This window comes from Rattus rattus, chromosome 4 (assembly GCF_011064425.1).
Source record: "Rattus rattus isolate New Zealand chromosome 4, Rrattus_CSIRO_v1, whole genome shotgun sequence".
Lineage (NCBI taxonomy): Eukaryota > Metazoa > Chordata > Mammalia > Rodentia > Muridae > Rattus > Rattus rattus.
This window is the reverse complement of record NC_046157.1, coordinates 84,268,574-84,287,677: the sequence shown is the minus strand read 5'-3', so window position 1 is coordinate 84,287,677 and position 19,104 is coordinate 84,268,574. Positions and strand designations below refer to the sequence as shown.

The following is a 19,104-nucleotide window of genomic DNA, read 5'->3' as shown; positions in this document are numbered from 1 at the left end:
CCAGAGATAAGGCAAAGGGAGCTGCGGGGAGCAAGGGCAACAACACAATCTGTAGACCGCTAGGTGCTAGGGGAGTGGGAGCTGTTCGGGTCAGAACCCTCTGACACTCAGCCCTGACCGGCTTCGCCCACCGGGCATGCTCCAGTTCAAGCGGGTGCCTGAATTAACCCGCTCCAAAAGGTACTTTGATGGACGTGGCTGCTTCAGGGACCCATGGCTTCACTTCCGGGGACCCAATCTCTCCTTCCTCTGGGAGTGGTCCACTCTAGAGGTCTCTCCAGAATCCGGTGGCTGTTGTTGGCTGAGGACAAACAGCAGACAGCTCAGCAAAGCCTCTCTCATGTCTTGGGAGCTCAGTCGGCGGGCCAGCCGGCGCAGCAAGGGCAGGAGGTGCTGACGGGCCAGGCGGGCAACAGGCAGCAGCAGGCGGGATAGCAGCGATCGAAGCATCAACGGGAGCAGTGGAACGGGCATGGCAGGACCAGGACCTGCAAAGAGAACCCAGGCTCTCTAGACTGTACCTCAGGCACCCACCTCAGCTGGCAAAGCTGGCAAAGTGGGGAGTCCTCCCTTTAGCATATACTTTATACCCCAGCTTTCAACTTATGGGTTAGTTTGGAGCAGCTCTTTCCTGACATGAAAGCTAGCACAGGGGGGTTCACTCACTGTTAGCGCGGATGGGAATGGAGCCCACGGCTGGAGGGTGGTGGGCACTGAGGCTAGGGCCTACCTGGTGCCATTTCCTGTATACCCACTTTCTTTAATCACTCTCTCTCTCTCTCCCTTTGCATACTCTGACCTGAAGCCTGCACTCCTTGCCCTCCCTCTCACCAGCTCGAACCGGTCAGTAGCAGCTCTCATCAGTCAGAACTGCTCAGAATCAATTTCAGGATGCATTTGCCTGCGGTGGATACAGCATCACTGGACGGCACAAGGGAGCCCCACCCCCTCAGCCTCCACCCAGCCCAGCTCGCTTGGGTGTGGAGGCGACAAGGAGAGAACAGCTGCGTTCTGGCACCTGGTATATTCAATAGGTCCAGCTGCTCCCTCTTGCCTTCTTAGGAGGAGAAGAAAGGAGGGGCCGTGTGCAGGAATTCCCCATGGGGTGCAGTAGGGGCAGACCTCAGCGTTGGACTGTACTTTCTAGTCGTGTTACCTGAAGCATGTGGACTCTTCTGGGATCCAGTCACCTCAGGTGTTGCCTTTGGAAGTGGAGGAAGAGCTGGAGGAGTCACAGAGAGGATGGCATGTGTTTGATCCCTCAGATGAAGCTAAGCTATGCTCAGACATGTTTCCTAACCCTCACCCTGTACTACTCCCGTGGCCAAGCCAGCCAGGACCTGCGGAGTCTCTGCTGGACCCTTTTTGGGAAGAGGATGGGAGGCACAGTTTCTGTTGCAACTGAGTGCAGTTACATAGAACTGGATGGTATGCCTACTAAAGGACAGGCGGACATACAGTTCAAGATGGTATGCCTACTAAAGGACAGGCGGACATACAGTTCAAGACCTTCTCCAGTCATTTCCCTGCCTTAATCTAAAGGAGGTTTATGTATATATGTATATGTTATATGTATATGTATATATATGTTTATAGTTACAACTATATGTGTATATACATATACATAATTATATAGATGTACATATTTCCAACTGTATCTGGTTGGATATATGGCCTGGGTTTTTTTGTTTGTTTGTTTTTTGGTACAGGGTTGATCTGTGTAGCCCTGGCTGGCTTGAAACTCACAGACATCCTTCTGCCTCTGCCATCCAGTAGGTTTTGTTTTAAAATTTTCACTTCCCCCTCAGAAAGCAACTGTAACTCAAGGCTGGATTCAGTGCAGATGGCGGCTATTAGGGTTGGTTTCAATGTCAGCTTGCCACAAATTAAAATGATCCAAGTAGGGAGCCTTTCCTGCAGAGCTGCCCTGATTGCCTTAATTGATGAGGGAAGACTAAGGAGATCAAAAGGGCGTGGCCAGAGCAGATGATCCGATCCTTACTGGATCGGCCGTCCCCTCCAGCTCCTAATGGATTTAATTAGATTCCTTAATTTTGATATATTCATTCCATCGGTTCTGTTCTTCTAGGGAACGAGTCGGGTATGCATGAGGTGTTTTGCAGACTTCAAAGCTGTGGGAATACGGTCACTTCCCATCTGTCATTAGCTGTCCTTGTCAGTATCAAAGACCCTGAAGGAAGAAAAGATTAAAGATTAAAAACAGAAGCCTGGAGAGAGGCAAGAATGTGGACGACAGGCAGCATGACTCTCTCTCTTACTTGCTTTGATGTGGTTCAGTAGTCACAAGCCTGTCCCACCGACCCTAACTGCCCCCCCGCCCCTCCCCCACACCCGGGCTGCTGCGTGGAGACGTAGGAAAAAAACGTGTGGGTCTTGAGCTCATGGTCTTGCTCAATTTCTCCCCTCCACCTTGCAGGGAAGCAGCAGTAGCACATCTGGCCTGCACCTGCACTGCACTCACCATCAGACACACACATACAGTTTGTAAAAAGGAAAGAGATCTGTGTTAGCTTACAGGTGATGCTCTCGGGGGCCTAGCAGCCGCTTACATCATCGTCTGCTCTGACGGGTGTGCAAGGTGGGTGCTACAGATAAAAGGCCCCCAGCCACCCCAGAGCTCCATCTCCGTGCTCGCAGTGTTCTCTGTCTGCCTGTCTGCCTGTGTCTGTGTCCCTGTCTGCATGGAGATGTCTCTGGCCTCGTTCTCTCATTCTCTGAGACTGAGACAGGAAAACCCACTCGAGAGCTGTCTCCAATAAACCTGCCTTTATAAATCTTAAATTTGGCTCAATTTGGTTTATTACATCAGCCAAGAAACTTATTATCTGAAACAGAAACCTATTACTCTACATAGTCCTAGCTGTTCTGGATTTTACTATGTAGATCAGGTTGGCCCATAGGGATCCACCCCCACTCCTCATGCCCCGGTTCTGGCCTCCCAAATGCTGGGATTAAATGTATGTGCCACTATACATTCAGCTTAAAATAAATAAAATTAAAATTAAAAAAATGTAATCTGCTAGGCAGTGGAGGCACACACCTTTGACTCCTGAGGGAGTGGCAGGCAAATCTCTCTGAATTCAAAGCCAGCCTGGTCTACAGATGGAGTTCTAGGACAGCCAAGGCCACACAGAGAAACCCTGTCACACTAAAGAAGAAGAAGAAGAAGAAGAAGAAAGAAGAAGAAGAAGAAGAAGAAGAAGAAGAAGAAGAAGAAGAAGAAGAAGAAGAAGAAGGAGGAGGAGGAGGAGGAGGAGGAGGAGGAGGAGGAAGAGGAAGAGGAAGAGGAAGAGGAAGAGGAAGAAGAGGAGGAAGAGGAAGAGGAAGAAATAAAATAATAAAAATGTTCAAATGTGAGCCAGGCATGGTGGCTTATACATACAATCCCAGCATTTAGGGGGTGGAGAAAGGAGGATGAACATTTCCAGATGATTTTTTTTTCTTTTTTTTTTCGGAGCTGGGGACCGAACCCAGGGCCTTGTGCTTCCTAGGCAAGCGGTCTACCACTGAGCTAAATCCCCAACCCCTCCAGATGATTCTTGTCTCCATAGTGCTTGAGGTCAATCTGGACAGTAGGAAATAAAATACTGTCTAAAAAAAAAAAAAATCTGGGACTGAGAGTGTAACTCTGTGGTAGAAAATTTGAGGGGGAATAAAAAGAAATTGTGGGTAACTGAGAAGAAAAGAAAAGATCTGATAACCTCTTCTGGTGTGTCTGAAGACAAGGACAATGTACTCTTATATAAATAGTAAATAAATAAATAATTCTTAAAAAAAAAACCAAACAAACGAAAAACCAAAGACTTCTGTAAAGGCTGCTGATTCAGGGACAGACTTTCTTTTTTTCTTAAAAAGATTTTTATTTATGTATTATATATAGATACACTGCATCTGTCTTCAGACACAACAGAAGAGGGCATCTGATCCCATTACAGATGGATGTGAGCCACCATGTGGTTGCTGGGAATTGAAGCTGGGAATTGAACTCAGGACCTCTGGAAGAGCAGTCAGTGTTTTTTTTTTTTTTTTTTTTTTTTTTGGTTCTTTTTTTCGAGCTGGGGACCGAACCCAGGGCCTTGTGCTTGCGGAGTCAGCGCTCTACCACTGAGCTAAATCCCCAACCCCCAGCCAGTGCTCTTAACCACTGAGCCATCTCTCCAGCCTCAGACTTTCTCTTTATATAGACATATTTTCAAATAGAAATGTTAAAATAAACAATAGAGGGTTGGGGATTTAGCTCAGTGGTAGAGCGCTTGACTAGCAAGTGCAAGGCCCTGGGTTCGATCCTCAGCTCTGCCAAAAAAAATAAATAAATAAATAAATAAACAATAGACCAAGCTTATGCCCCAGTCATAAGATCTTGGATAGAGCTTCACCTTGCAGATATTTTGTGAGAATTTCACAAGCAAAATTGTTCACAGTGGAACTAATGTGCCTTCCTTCATCCTGTGTTCTAGGGTGATTTTTGTTTTGGAGTTTTTCAGACAAGGTCTTAAGTAGACCACGTTGGCCTTGAACTCCCTTTGTGCAAAGACAGCTTTGAACTTCTTTTTCCAAAGATTTATTTTTTACTTAATATGTACGATAGCTCTATCTGCATATACACCTGCATGCTAGAAGAGGGCATCAGATCCCATTACAGATGGTTGTGAGCCACCATGTGGTTGCTGGGACTTGAACTCAAGACCTCTGGAAGGACAGGTAATGCTCTTAAGCCCTAAGCCAGCTCTCCAGCGGGACTTTGAACTTCTCTTCAATGTGTTGGGATTACAGAGGAGCATCAGCATTCTTGGCTTTCGGGTGCTAGGACTGCTGAAGTCAGACAAGCACTCTACCAGCTGAGCTATATCCCCAATCCTGACTAAGTTTATCAAGGGCACTCCTCCCTGCATGTTGTACAAACTGTCCTGTGAGCTCATTTAAGTTCTTGGTAAGGATTTAGCTATAATAGCGTTAAAATCCACCGAGAGAGAGAGAGAGAGAGAGAGAGAGAGAGAGAGAGAGAGAGAGAGAGAGAGAGAGAGACTATGCTATCTCACGTATCTCATTTTTTCTCTGAGACCTTTCTCTTAACCTCTGGTTTTCTTTCTTTTTCTTTTTTCTTTTTTTCTTTTGTTTTTGGAGCTGAGGCCCGAACCCAGGGCCTTGCGCTTGCTAGGCAAGCGCTCCACCACTGAGCTAAATCCTCAACCTCAACCTCTGCTTTTCAATGGATAAAAATGTCCTTTAATACAGTTTAACTCGGCTTCATACTGATTTGTCCTGCAACTCTTTTCTACGTCAACGTCAAAGACCTGCCTTTCCCAGAGTGCAAGTCCCAAGACTCTAGGGCCTAGAGCATTAGGAGAACTCCTCTAGTGCCTTCAGACAAGGAAGCCTAGCTGTTGACAGCGTTTCTAGCCTGCCACAGTCCCTAGGCTCCTGTGACTACTCTCTGTAAGGGCTCCCGGAAGCTCTCTATAGGATTGCTGTGGTAGCCATCAGGCTGATGTCCCCACTTATCTTTTAGGAGTAGAGCAGCCTTTATAAAAGCATGAACTGGAATCTGCCCTCCTTCTCTTCCAACTGCCCATGGCTCCCATCTCGTATTTATTTACTTACCTACTGATAGATTGATTTAATATACCTAAGGACACTGTTGCTGTCTTCAGACTCACCACTGAGGGCATCGGATCCCATTACAGATGGTTGTGAGCCACCATGTGGTTGCTGGGAATTAAACTCAGGACCTCTGGAAGAGCAACCGGTGCCCTTAACCACTGAGCCATCTCTCCCTACTTCTTTCTTTTTCATTTACGTATATGAGCGTCTCCTCTGCGTGTACATTTATGCACCACATGCACGCGGTGCTTGCCAAGGTGAGAAGGCGTCAGGTCCTCCAGAGTTGGAGTTGCAGATGGCCGTGAACCACTGTGTGGATGCTGGAAACTAAATCTGCTTCCTCTGCGAGAACAGTTAAATGCTCTGAACCACGGAGCCATCTCTCCAGCCCTGGCCTCCCTTACTCTCTACTCCAGGCACCAATGGCCTCCTTACTGTTCCTCAACAGTGTCTCAGAGATCAGTAAGTTCCGCCCTAAGGCTTTGCATGGAGGAAAAAATATTGCTGTGTCCCCTGTCTTTTCTAGGTTCTTTGACCAGTATATGAATTAAATTGACCCGAAAACGGATTGATGGGTGACACTGATTTTAATTATATGTGGACTAATGTCACGTCTTAAACAAAGAAGTGAGGGTGTAGGCAAGCCCTGAGGTCTATCTACCATCCTGACGTCATATGATTCTCCAGTTTCAGAACAGCAGCACGAGGCTTCCTGGGGTAACAGACAAACTAAGGGAGGCTGAGACAGAAAAAAAAAAAAGTCATGGGGAATCGACTGTCTTGTTATGTAGATAAAAGTCTCTGGAATAGGACTGCTGACCTTGCAGTGGACTCCTCTCACTGCAGAAAAAGAAAGAAACCTTTGTGGTAAAAGTTACTTTAGCATCGCTGTCTTCCTGGTACAGAAGATTTTACAAGGGAACATTTCCTTTTCTTCACAAAAGGACAGCTTTACAGAGAGACCTCTGCGTCTACAGTTTCTCAAAATAGCCGGTTGAAGTAATCACCATGGGAAAGAAGTAAGTTTTGAGGTAGCGGAGTTTGGTCTCCTAAGTCGCAACTGAATCTTCCCCTCAAAGTTTCACAGTCCCATTTTTCCTTGCTCGTTAGCTTTCACGGTAACGGAAGACTATGCAGGCTGCTCAGGCAGGAAGGCCGTGTAGTCTTATTCAGAGGCGAACACTGTGAATTAACCCGCCAGAAAGGAGAGGCCCACTGGTGCAATACTGGTACGGAAGTTACAGGAACAACCAACCGTTTTCTCCTTGGACTTGAGGATTGCTTCCCTCAAGAGGTAATTCATGCTCGGTACTGCAAACTTGGTTAAATGCCCACGGTTCTGAAGGCCAAATGGACATGCTGTCAAGCCACCTTATAAATATTTGTGTTTATACCCACTGACAAGCACCCTGTCTCAGACACACCAGAAGAGGGCATCAGGTCCCATTACAGATGGTTGTGAGCCACCATGTAGTTGCTGGGAATTGAACTCAGGACCTCTGGAAGAGCAGTCAGTGCCCTTAACCGCTGAGCCAGCTCTTCAGCCCGAAGCTTGTTTTCTTCAGTGGACAACAGCTAATGCAGAGACTCCTAACTCATCAAAAATTTGAGAATAAGTGACAGCTCGGTGTTCAGCCTTAAGTGGGACGTTTATATTTACTCCCTTCAAAACTCAGGGAATAGCACGGGGCAGGAGGTAGAAAGAATGCCAGAGCTGGAGGAGGAGAAGGAGCGCTGCACAACACTGTCTTCTAGACACAGCGCGCGGCTTTCTACGAAATTCACAAATTGCACAAGACCCGCACAGTCCAAGCCGATGAGATCAGTCAACACTGCCGCAGGCAGCACTGTTCAGACTCAAGGGGCTACTGAGGAAAAGAAGGGTGATGGGAAAAGCCTTGTTGAGGAGTGTCTGGGGAGGTAGGGGAGAGTTGTTAGAGATATTTATGATTGGGGCTGGAGAGATGGCTCAGTGGTTAGAGCACTGACTGCTCTTTCAGAGGTCCTGAGTTCAATTCCCAGCAACCACATGGTGGCTCACAACCATCTGTAATGAGATCTGGTGCCCTCTTCTGGTGTGTCTGAAGACAGAGACAGTGTACTCATATACATTAAATAAGTAATTATTTAAAAAAAAGAAAAAACATATTTAGGACTAAGATGCAAGTGTGTACATGTATGAATTTATAAAATAACAATTTTTTTTCAGTTTCACACTCCTGAAACTGGGTCTGGAGGCCACGCCATAATCCAAGACAAAGCATTTCTGGCTGCGGAAAGAAAAGCTAGAACCATTGGTAGCAATGCATGCCAGTAATCTCAGCATTCCAGATGTGAAGGCAAGGGGATCAGAGTTTAGGGCCTGCTGGTGTCATGTGGTGAGTTCGTGAGTTCAAGACCAGCCTGGGTAATAAAAATAAATAAATAAATAAAAAACTTAAAATGTCCCCAAACAACACCAATACAACAAACCACAACAAACTGGAGTGAGTGTGGTGGTTGTGGGGCGTACCTTTTATCCCAGCAGCCAGGAGACAGAGACAGAAGGGTCCCTGTGAGTTCCAGCTCAGCCTGGTCTACAGAGCGAGTACCAGGACAGCCGGAGCCCCAGAGAGAAACCCTGTGTAGGAAAAAGCAAACCAAACTGGAGCTCGCTCTGAGCTAGTTCCTAAGTCTAGGAGGCACGACTAGCCGAGAGGATTCTCGATGTTGGGCTCAAAGCACGTTTCCCAAATCGTCTCTGGTCGAGCTTTGTGAGTCACATGACATCAAGGTCAATGCTTCGTGGTTTGTTATCTCTCCAGATTTGCACTAGGTCCCTCCGGCCTCAGCCTGCAGGGCTTCCGGAGAGAAGTTTGGGTGATGCAGGCAAAAGAGGCGGGACGACTGAAAGAGTCAAGTTGGGCATGGCGGCTCACAGACTGCCGGGAAATTTTCCTTTCTTTAGGCTCCATTGCGTTGGTAGTTGGTTAAATTGACAGACACGAGTGTCTCTTTAGAATATCTTCATTTTTCCTGGTCAGTTAATAACCACAGCAGGACAAAGCTGACGAAAAGCAAGCTGGATGGCTCCCTCTGGGAACTCCCGAACTGCAAAGAGCCCCGAAGCTTAACGCCTATGGTTGCCGTGACACTGCGCCACCCCCACAACCACCCACACCGACACAGTATGTCCATGTTTTCCAGCCTCAGCTTCCACAGCTGGCTTCAGATACTTTCCTTCCCAATTCCTGTCTCAATAGATCAGGGAGTAGCTCAAGTCCTTGGGCTGGGGAGACCCAGAGAGGAAACGGGTTATTGTGTCTGGTAACAATGAGGAATTCAATCAAGCAAGGGGGTGGGGTGGGAGACAAGGAATTTGTTTAATCTTCATCCACTGTCTCTCCCTAGCCCATCCTGGCCTTAACTCCTCTGTCCACCTCCTTCCCATCCTGTCCCGTAATAACCCACCCTACTGGATGCCCTCAGCCTGCCTCTAGCATTTTCACTGCTGATAAGAATGCTGCCTCGAGACCCTCGGTGGGCAAGCACCAATCCCTAACATTACTAGTGATGCTCTGTTATGCTTGCCCACAGGACTCTGTTATGCTTGCAGACAGGAGCACGTTGTCCTTTGAGAGGCTCCACCCAGCAGCTGACACAGACAGATGCAGACACCCACAGCCAAACACTGGATGGAGTTTGGAATGCTTATGGAAGAATAGAAGGAAAGATTGGGGGCACTGAAGAGGATAGGAACTCCACGGGAAGACCAACAGAGTCAACTAACCTGGACCCTTGGGATTCTCAGGGAGTGAATCAACAACCTAGGCCTAGACCTAGGCCTCCCCGCACATATGTAGCAGATGTGCAACTTGGTCTTCAGGTGGGTCCCAAACAACTGGAGCAGAGGCTATCCCAAAAGCTGTTGCCTGTTTGTGGGACATGTTCTTCTAGCTGGGCTGCCTTGTCTGGGCTCAGTGGGAGAGGAAGCGCCCAGCCTCGAAGAGACTTCAAGTGTCAGGGTGAAGGACTACCCAGGTGCCCCCGCCCACTCAGAGGAGAAGGGGATGGGGGGAATGGGAGGATGGGGAGATGGGGGAAGGATTGTGGGAAGGGTTAGCCAGGAGGGGGGTAGTGAGCAGGATGCAAAGTGAGTAAATAAGAAAAAGTAAATTTTTTAAAGAGAACTTTTTGTTTTTTTTTATTTTATTTTATGTATATCAGTACATTGTAGCTGTTTTCAGATACACCAGAAGAGGGCATCGGATCCCATTACAGATGGGTGTGAGCCACCATGTGGTTGCTGGGAATTGAACTCAGGACCTCTGGAAGAGCAGTCGAGAACGGGCATTTGTGTGTTGGTTGCAGACTGGTTGCATGCAAGGTGCTGCAACAAATGGGGAAAGAGGTTGCACACACGAAGGGTCAGGCAGGGTCATGGGCACTGTACAGGCAATGTGAAGATGTCTTGGTGAGAGTTTAATAGAGCTAATGGGTTCTGGCCAGACTTGGGAGCACCGAGCCTCCTCCTCCTATGTTGGTCTGTATTTCTCTACACAAGGGCTCCAGAGCACTCTATGGCCACTAGGACCCACAATTAAAACTATATCTAGGGGCTGGGTTATAGCTCTGTTGATACAGCACATGCTCAAAGCTTTGGGGTTGATCCCTTAGCACAGCGGTTCTCAACCTGTGGGTCTCGACCCCTTTGAGAGTCAAATGACTTTCATATGGGTCAAATTATCAGATATCATACATATCAGATATTTACATTACGGTTCACAACAGTAGCAAAATTACAGTCTCGTTCAATTATTTTATGCTTGGGGGATGGGGGGTTACCCCAACATGAAGAGCTGTGTTAAAGGGCTGTTCTCCCAGCACTGGAGACAGAAGAACAAGAAATTCAGGTATTAGTTACTGCTATCACTGCAGTGCTAAAATACCTAGATCAAAGGCTACTTGGGGAAGAAAGTTTATTTTGGCTCATGGTTCAAAGGGGTAAGAGTCCATCCACCAGGGTAGGGATGTGAGACAACAAGCCTCAGGCAGGCCAACAGGAAAGTGAACCTGAACTCACACCTTGAACTGCAGTAAACTGAAGGCAGGTAAATCTTTTACTCTCAGAGCCCACCCCTGTGTAAATACACTTCCTCCATCAGGGCCATGCCTCCTGAACCTTCCTCCATCAGGGCCACGCCTCCTGAATGTCATAACCAAGTGTTAAAATATCCAGATCTGGGGGCTGGAGAGATGGCTCAGCGGTTAAGAGCACCCGACTACTCCTCCAGAGGTCCTGAGTTCAAATCCCAGCAACCACAAGGTGGCTCACAACCATCTGTAATGGGATCTGATGCCCTATTCTGGTGTGTCTGAAGACAGCTACAGTGTACTTATATATAATAAACGAATAAAAAAAATATCCATAACATTCGAAATGTATATAAGAAATACTCAAGTTAATAAAAAAAAAAAATATCCAAATCTGTAGGGGACATTCTCAAAGGCGAAAACACAAGGCTGGGCTTGGCTCCTCAAAGGCGTCCGTCTGCTTTTTCGTTTTTTTTAACTTCCAGAAAGTCCCTACTCCTCCGCTACCTGAATGGACCAGCATACAGAGAAAATTAGGGGCAATCGGGAAGGAAAGAATCCTGCTGTCTGGAATATTTTTTGTTTAATTTATAGCTATTTTATGCATATGGGCGTTTTGTCTGAATGCATATCCAGTATGTGGACATTTGGTGACAAAGGACAACTAGGCTACCCTAGAACTGGAGGTACAGGTGAGCCACCATGTGGGCGATGGGAATTGAGCCCAGGTCCTCTGGAAGAGCAACCAGTGCCCTTAACCACTGTTTCGTCACCCTAAACCCTGCCCTCCGGAATCTTGGTTAGGAGCCAGAAACTTAAAACACAACTGGTAAAGCCAAAATGGTCTCTAGAAATAATGGTCCAGCCAGATGTGGTGGCATATGCCTTTGATCCTAGCACTCTAGAAGCAGGCAGAACTCTGTGAGTTCGAGTCCAGCCTGGTCTGTCTACAGACCGAGTTTCAGGATATTCAGGGCTACATAGAGAAACCCTGCCAATCAATCAATCAATCAATCAATCAATCAATAACAATGCTCACTGCCCTGAAGATTTCTCAAAACAAGGACGTTTAAAACAACCAATAAGGGCTGGAGAGATGGCTCAGCAGTTAAGAGCACTGACTGCTCTTCCAGAGGTCCTGAGTTCAATTCCCAGCACCCACATGGTGGCTCACAGCCATCTGTAATGGGGTCTGATGCCCTCTTCTGGTGTGTCTGAAGACAGCTACAGTGTACTCATAAATAATAAATAAATCTTTAAAAAAAAAAAACAACCAACAAGGGTAAGGGCCTGGAGAGAGGTGGCTTAGCTGTTAAGAGCACTGGTTGTTCTTCCAGAGAACTCAAGTTCGATTCCTAACCCCAACATGGCGGCTCATAGCCATTTGTAACGCTAGGATCCAAAGAACCCAACCCCTTCTTCTGGCCTCCATAGGCGCTAAGTGTACACACGCTGCACAGAAATACATGCAGGCAAAACACCCAAAACATAATAACAAAACCAAGAACCACGAATAAATTATGCTTACCTATAATGTTTCTGGTCTTGAGTGTCGCTGTCTTAGCGCTCCCCTCTCATCCTCCAACCTGAACAATATACTCCAGAAAAGCCATCTTGCAGTTTTATGTGCAAAGAAGGAAATTCTCTAAGAGAAGGGAAAGGGGCTGGGGAGGGAGTACAGCTGGGAAAATGCTTGCTTGCATGAAGCTCTGGGTTTGTTCCTTAGCATTGTATAAAACTGGTGTGGGACATGACGGCAATCCCAGCATCCCTGGTGCAGAAACAGGATGGTCCAGTTGGAAGCCAGTCTGTGTCAGGAAACTTGTCTAAAGAGAGAGGGGGGAGGAAATGTGTTAAACTTAATCTTTAAATATTAATCTTTAAATCTACTTGATCACATCTCTCTCTGCTGCCCTCATATCTCATATTTTGGGTACATTTTTTTCCTTTTTCTGTGTCTTTTTCTCTAGATGACTGCACTTAAATCTCTACCTCATAAACTCATAGGCTACCGGGTGTGGTGGTATCCAGCATTAATCCTAGCACTTGGGAGGCAGAGGCGGGTGGATCTCTGTGATTTGAGACCAACCTGGTCTACCTAGTAAGTTCCATGACAACCAGGACTATCAGAGAGAGTTCCTATCTCAAAAAACAAAAATAAAAACAAGCTCACAGGTTGGGGATTTAGCTCAGTGGTAGAGCGCTTGCCTGGCAAGCACAAGGCCCTGGGTTCAGTCCCCAGCTCGGGAAAAAAAAAAAAAAAAACAAGCTCACAGGCTTTGCTTCACTCTGACTTACCCTGAAAATCCTTCCCGCAATGAGATCAAGGGTCTGACTTCACCTGAGCGGAAGTCCCACACCCAGCTCTGCTTTTCTTTCTGACAGGGTCTCGTGTAGCCTCAAACTCCACGTGTAGCTGACTTCCGCTCCTCCTGTCTCTACCTCCTGAGCGCTAGATGACAAGCGTGTGCCACCTCTCTTGATTTATGTGGTACCCGGGGTCTTGTGTGTGGTAGGCAAGGACTCTAGCCACTGAGCAATATCTCCATCCCTCACATAAGACGTCTGAAAAACAGCCAGGGCTGCCTTACCAAGGGCTGGGTCCCTAAGGTCACTATTGCTGTGGGTTGCTCTGCTGTTGTTTGTATTTTGATGTTAATTCTGCTTCCTCAAGAGGGGCTGCCCTGGGCTGGAGAGATGGCTCAGTGGTTAAGAGCACTAACTGCTCTTCCAGAGGTCCTGAGTTCAAGTCCCAGCAACCACATGGTGGCTCACAACCATTTGTAATGAGATCTGATGTCCTCTTCTGGTGTGTCTGAAGACAGCATAAATAAGTAAAAAAATAAAATAAAATAAGAGAATTAACAAAGAGGGGCTGCCCTGAGGAGTGGATCAGGTGATTTCTTGTGGACCTTCTCTTTGGGTTTTTTGTTGTTGTTGTTGTTGTTGTTGTTGTTGTGTTTTGTTTTTTTTTTTTTTCGGAGCTGGGGACTGAACCCAGGGCCTTGCGGTTGCCTAGCTCTACCACTGAGCTAAATCCCCAACCCGAGCTGTGTGTTTTTTGCGTGGGTTTATTGGAGTTGGAGATTTACTGCAACACACTGTGACCCAGGAGGAGAGATGGAGACTTTTGTGCCAAATCTAGAGAGGCGGGCAGGCATAAGACAGGTAACTAGCCCTCTCCCTTAACATGGGTTAGTAGATAATAGTTTAATAGTAGAAAATAGTAATAATAGTTTAAAAACTATCGATCTGCCTGGGTTGATAAACCTGCAACCATCTACCTGAATGGAGCCTGTGTCTGAATATGACAGCTGAGCTGAATATGATATGAATATGACACTCAGTAAACTGCTCCAAGGTGAGAGATGTCTCCCCTCCCACCAGTTAACTTCAGACCAGGACGAGCCCATGAGAGGCAGTCTGACAGGGCATGCTAGAAGTGTGCTAAGACATGAGTACACCAGACCAGAGTGGGTAGAGATTGCTGGAAGGAATGGTTAGAGCAGACAGGTGGGGCCAGACCGTCCTTGAAAACAGTTGCTCTGGTCAGGGAAAAGGATGAGGCCCAAGTGAGTCTGAGTACAGAATGCGGCCATTGTGCCCACAGAAACAGCTGTCACTCCCTCATGCTCAGCTGACGGCCTGAGGATGAGGTGTGAGTCCTACCCCCTACATCAGCTGCTAAGTCTAGACAGTTGCTGCTAGGACAGTGGGAGGAAGGAGGTGGGAAGTCAGCCTCTGTAAGAGGAGATGGGGAAGACATACCTAACATATTCCATGAAGGGAGAGAAAACAGCATAAACCACAAGGACTCAGCGGGAAGAAAAAAAAAAATTTAAGAACGATTGGGCAAGACTGTAATGGGAATACATTTCAGAGACCAAAAAGGGGGCTTAAATATCTGGATGGGTGTGCCTGGGAACGGTCAGGAAAGTACCAAGTCGCAAATGTTATAAAGATGTTTGTTCTCCATCGGATTCATATAGACATTCAAGATGGTCTTTCAAATTCAAATCCCAAGAGGGAGAGAGAGAGAGAGAGAGAGAGAGAGAGAGAGAGAGAGAGAGAGAGAGAGAGAGAGAAAACCACTGGCACATTTAAAAAGTTGGCACAATTCTAACCAAGTCCGGAACAGTGACTTGGAGTTTTTTTTCTTTCCAGACCTGAGTAAGCTGCTCATAAAAATGTGTTATGGAGACCTGGGTATAGTGTCGTAATGCTCGTAAAATCCCAGAATTTGGGAGGTAGAGGCAGGAGCATCCGGAGTTCAAGGTCAACCTCACTTACTCATCTCAGTCACAGGGTACCCTGTTTCCAGAATGCAGAAAACGTTCGTTGTTTGCTCTGTGGCTCAGCAGGGCACTGGCCACCAAGCCTGCTGAGGTGACCTGGTGGGGAGAATAAAGTGTCACAGCTTCTCCTCTGTCTTAGGTTTCTAATGGTGTGATCAATACCACCCAGCTTGGGGAGGGTACGGTTTATTACAGCTTACGGTTCTACAGTATAGCCCACCACTGCAGGATGTCAGGTAAGAACGCAAGGCAGGAACCGAAGGCAGGAGCTGAAGCAGAGGCCACGGGGAAGTGCTGCTTCCTGACTTGCTCCCCGAGGGGTCGTGTTCAGTTTGCTTGCTTTTTCCTTTCCCTTTTTTTTTTCTGTCTTTGTTGTTGTATTTTGAGATAGTTTTTCTCTGTGTAACAGCCCTGGCTCTCCTGGAATTCACTATGCAGACCAGGCTGGTCTCAAACTCACAGAGACCAGCCTGCCTCTGCCTCCTCAGTGCTGGGATTAAAGGAGTGGTACTGCTCTCTTACTACCCAGGAGCACCTGCCCAAGGCTGGCACTGACCTCACCCTCCATGGGCTGGGCCCTCTCAAGCCAATCATTAATAAAGAATATGCCTCAAAGTCCTGGCCGTAGATGCTTCTGGTCCAGGTGTTTTCTCGATTGAGCTTCCCTTTTCGCAAATGACTGGAGCTTGCATTCAGTCTCCTTAGAGCTAAGCAGAAAGCCTCCGCGAACACATACACATGTAGAGATATAAGTGAGTAAAGTGATAATAGTTTAGAAACAGGGAACGGGGGCTGCAGAGATGGCTCAGCGGTTAAGAGCACCCGACTGCTCTTCCAGAGGTCATGAGTTCAATTCCCAGCAACCACATGGTGGCTCACAACCATCTGTAACGAGATCCGATGCCCTCTTCTGGTGTATCTGAAGACAGCTACAGTGTACTCATATATAATAAATAATAAATAAATCTTTAGAAACAGGGAATGGGGTTGTAGCTTGGTTGGTAGAGTAGCTCGCTTAGTGTGCAGGAAGCCCTAGGTTCAATTCCCAATAGTCATAAACCCTAGCACTGGGAGGTAGAAGCAGAAGGGTCAGAAGTTCAAGGTTATGCCTCGCTACCTTGGGAAGTCAGTGCCAGACCTGGAGTGTCTAAGCAAACACAACAAAGAAGAAACGAATACAAACAACCAGCGAAACAGGCGTGATTAAGCTGGGGGAATCTAACTAACAGATTGAGCCCAATCCCAGCTCATCTGTTACTGAGTGAAATCTTCAGCAGAGCAGTCAGTAGCTCAGTTTACCTTTTTGTGAAATGTAGCTGACTTGTGAGGACAGATCGGACAGGTCGGAACCTAATGTAGAAAACCTAACAGTGTGAACAGCTAGCAAATAGGAACGGTCTTACAATGGACTCAATACAAGTGGTCAGGTGTGATGGAACATGGCTCCACTCCCAGCTCTTAGGACGTGCAGACAGGAGGATCAGGAGTTCAAGATCCTCTTCTGCTGCTTAGTGAGTTGGAGACCAGCCTGGGCTACATGAGAGCCTTCCTCAAATACAACAAACAGTAGCAACACAAGAGCAACAAAAGAAGACACATGTGGGCGGTCAAGATGCCACAGTAGGTAAAGACGCAAGCCTGTCAGCATGAGTTCACTGGAACCTGAATAAAGGGCCAACTCCACACAAGTTGTCCCACGAACTGCATAGATACACAGCCACGCAAGCACCATAGCACATTCCCAATGCTTTGTAATAATAAAATAAAAATAAGTTTTAAAAAGTACATTGAAGAAAAAGCAGTCCTTTGGTATTGTTTGTCACTTTAGTCTGCAGGTACACAGAGCTCTAGGCCTTTATAATTCTCACCTCAGTGTTGCTGGTTTTTTTTTTTTTTTGTCTTCTTTGACAGATGAAGGAACGGAAGTTCACAGAGAACTTTGGTGACAAGAGGAGGTTGGGAGCCAGGCAGATGTGGTGCGGAGATCTGCACATCAACCTGGGTGGAATTGCGAGTGTGTGTGTGGGGGTTGGGGATGGCGCATCTGGAGAGTTGGGTTGTGCAGAACATTTTAAAACCATTCGTCCCTCTAGGCCCCAGACTGATTGAGTATTCTCTAGGCGCCGGCTCGGAAAGCCAGTGAGGTACAAATGTCAATGAAAAGCACAGTCAGGATGGGAGACACAACAGGAAACGGGAAGTTTCTGTCCACAGAGAACGGATGTAGTTAGTATAAGCACGAGGTCAGAGAAAGGATGGGGGACCGGAAACTGAGAGGCGGAAATAGGCGTGGCCAGAGAAGGAGGCGGGCCTTAGACAGGGTCTCAAGGAGGAAGTAGGTCAGGCTATACCTTTCGACCGGCGGGTAGGGGGTTTAAGGAAGAAAGAATCAGAACAAGGACGGGAAGCCAGGCAATGAACAGACCGCATTCAAGAACTGCCTAATGGCCTCAATACCTGGACCACAAGCAAAGCCCGAGGGAGTTTGGACATCCCTCGGATCCTTGGGGAGGTGGCACTGGGACTCAGACACCGGAAGGTGATTCCGAGGCTCCACAAGACCCAGAGTTTGAAGGCCAGACAGGAAGAGGTGTCAAGGAGAGACAATGAAGCTGCTGTGGGGATGAGCAGGCAGGAAACTCCTACGTTGTGGCCTGCCCTGGGAAGCAGAGTAAACACACAGAGAGGAAAGGGAACTATAAGCTCCCCAGAAAGTCTAGAAGTAAATACGACGCGGAGATCCACAGAAGCGCGGGAGGAAGATCGAGCAGGAAGTGGTTTCCGTGGGAGGCAGAATTAAAGGCAGTGTTCTGTGTTTTACTGACTATATGCTAATCGGTTTTTGTTTTGTGTTGGGCGGGTGTGGGAAAGACACGCAACTACGAGGGAATCAAAACCCTGGGGAAGCTAGATAAGCCTTCCATCCTTTAATTATAATATGCAACTACCAAAATCAGGACACAGGACACCAATAGGCCAAATGTCATGAGGAGGAGACAGGGCTTTGTGGTAGATGCCTGGGAGAAAACATCTATCAGAGAAGGAGCAAAGTCTATGTGACAGACATAAACAACCCCAGTGGAAAGACAGTGTCAAAAGAAAAGACGTGCAACCCTTGTGGCTAGCACCACGTCTAATCTTCTAAAACGGAAATAATTTTTATGGGTAAGTGACTCAGCCAGTCAAGCGCTGCACAAGCAAGTGTGTGTGTGTGTGTGTGTGTGTGTGTGTGTGTGTGTGTGTGTGTGTAGTGTTTGCCTGCAATCCCGGTGCTAAAGAGGTGGAGAGAGGACCCACTTTGTGTTTGTTATATATAAATATATCTCCTAGACAATTTCATACTGGTTTTCTGGGTTAGATGAAATACTACATGAAGTGGAAATTCTAATTTCTCTGGAAAGTTAGTTATGTCAAATGATCTTTTGCTGGGGCACAGAGGTGAAAGGATGTCTTGTTAAAGCAAACGCTTGAAAGATTGTTTTCCTGAAGCAGACACATGGTGAAAGGATGCTTTGATAGAGCAAATGTAGTTCCAGGGAAATGTTAGTGGTTCCCCCAAAAAACACAGGAGCCAATCTGATGGGGCTCACAGCAGGGTCTTTATTCTATTCAAGTCAGCTCTCCTCCCTCCCCGGCCCCCAAACACATCACCATTGGTGGTAGGGGAGCCCAGAATGTCTATGGGGCGGGGGAGTACGTGTGCAAGCATCTAGTTGGAAAGCTATCGTGGCCTTTAACATGACTGGCTGGTGCTGGGAGTCCTATCATAAACTTAATTTCTGCTTCCCTTCCCATTGGTGGTTGTTAGGCAGGGGGTGGGGCTTGTAACCTGGAGGTGCAAGTTTGCTGGGAATAACCTGGAGATGCTGGTCTTGTTGAGGGTGTAACCTGGAGACGCTGGTCTTTTTGGGGATTAGCCTAGAGACTGGAGCTAGGCTCAGGTTTTGTTGGAGGGTCAACTTGAAAACTGTTGGGGTTTAAATCTCGGCCCACATCCAGACAAAGCACACCAAGCCAACATGGTTCCACGTGGAAAGGTTTAATGAGAACAGAAGAGTAGAAGAGGGGAGAAGTAAAGGAGGCCAGCCATGAGCACGTGGAGAGGGAAGGGGAC

At 47.2% G+C, this 19,104-nt stretch overlaps 1 protein-coding gene across 1 annotated transcript; it reads right to left on the bottom strand.

Annotated features, from left to right (window-relative positions):
• Positions 1 to 219: 219 nt before the first annotated feature.
• Positions 220 to 477, bottom strand: Mymx (myomixer, myoblast fusion factor). Its single transcript, XM_032899444.1, has one exon. It carries the CDS (start codon positions 472 to 474, stop codon positions 220 to 222), a length of 255 nt encoding a protein of 84 aa, XP_032755335.1. The 5' UTR covers positions 475 to 477.
• Between the last annotated feature and the right edge of the window lie 18,627 nt (positions 478 to 19,104).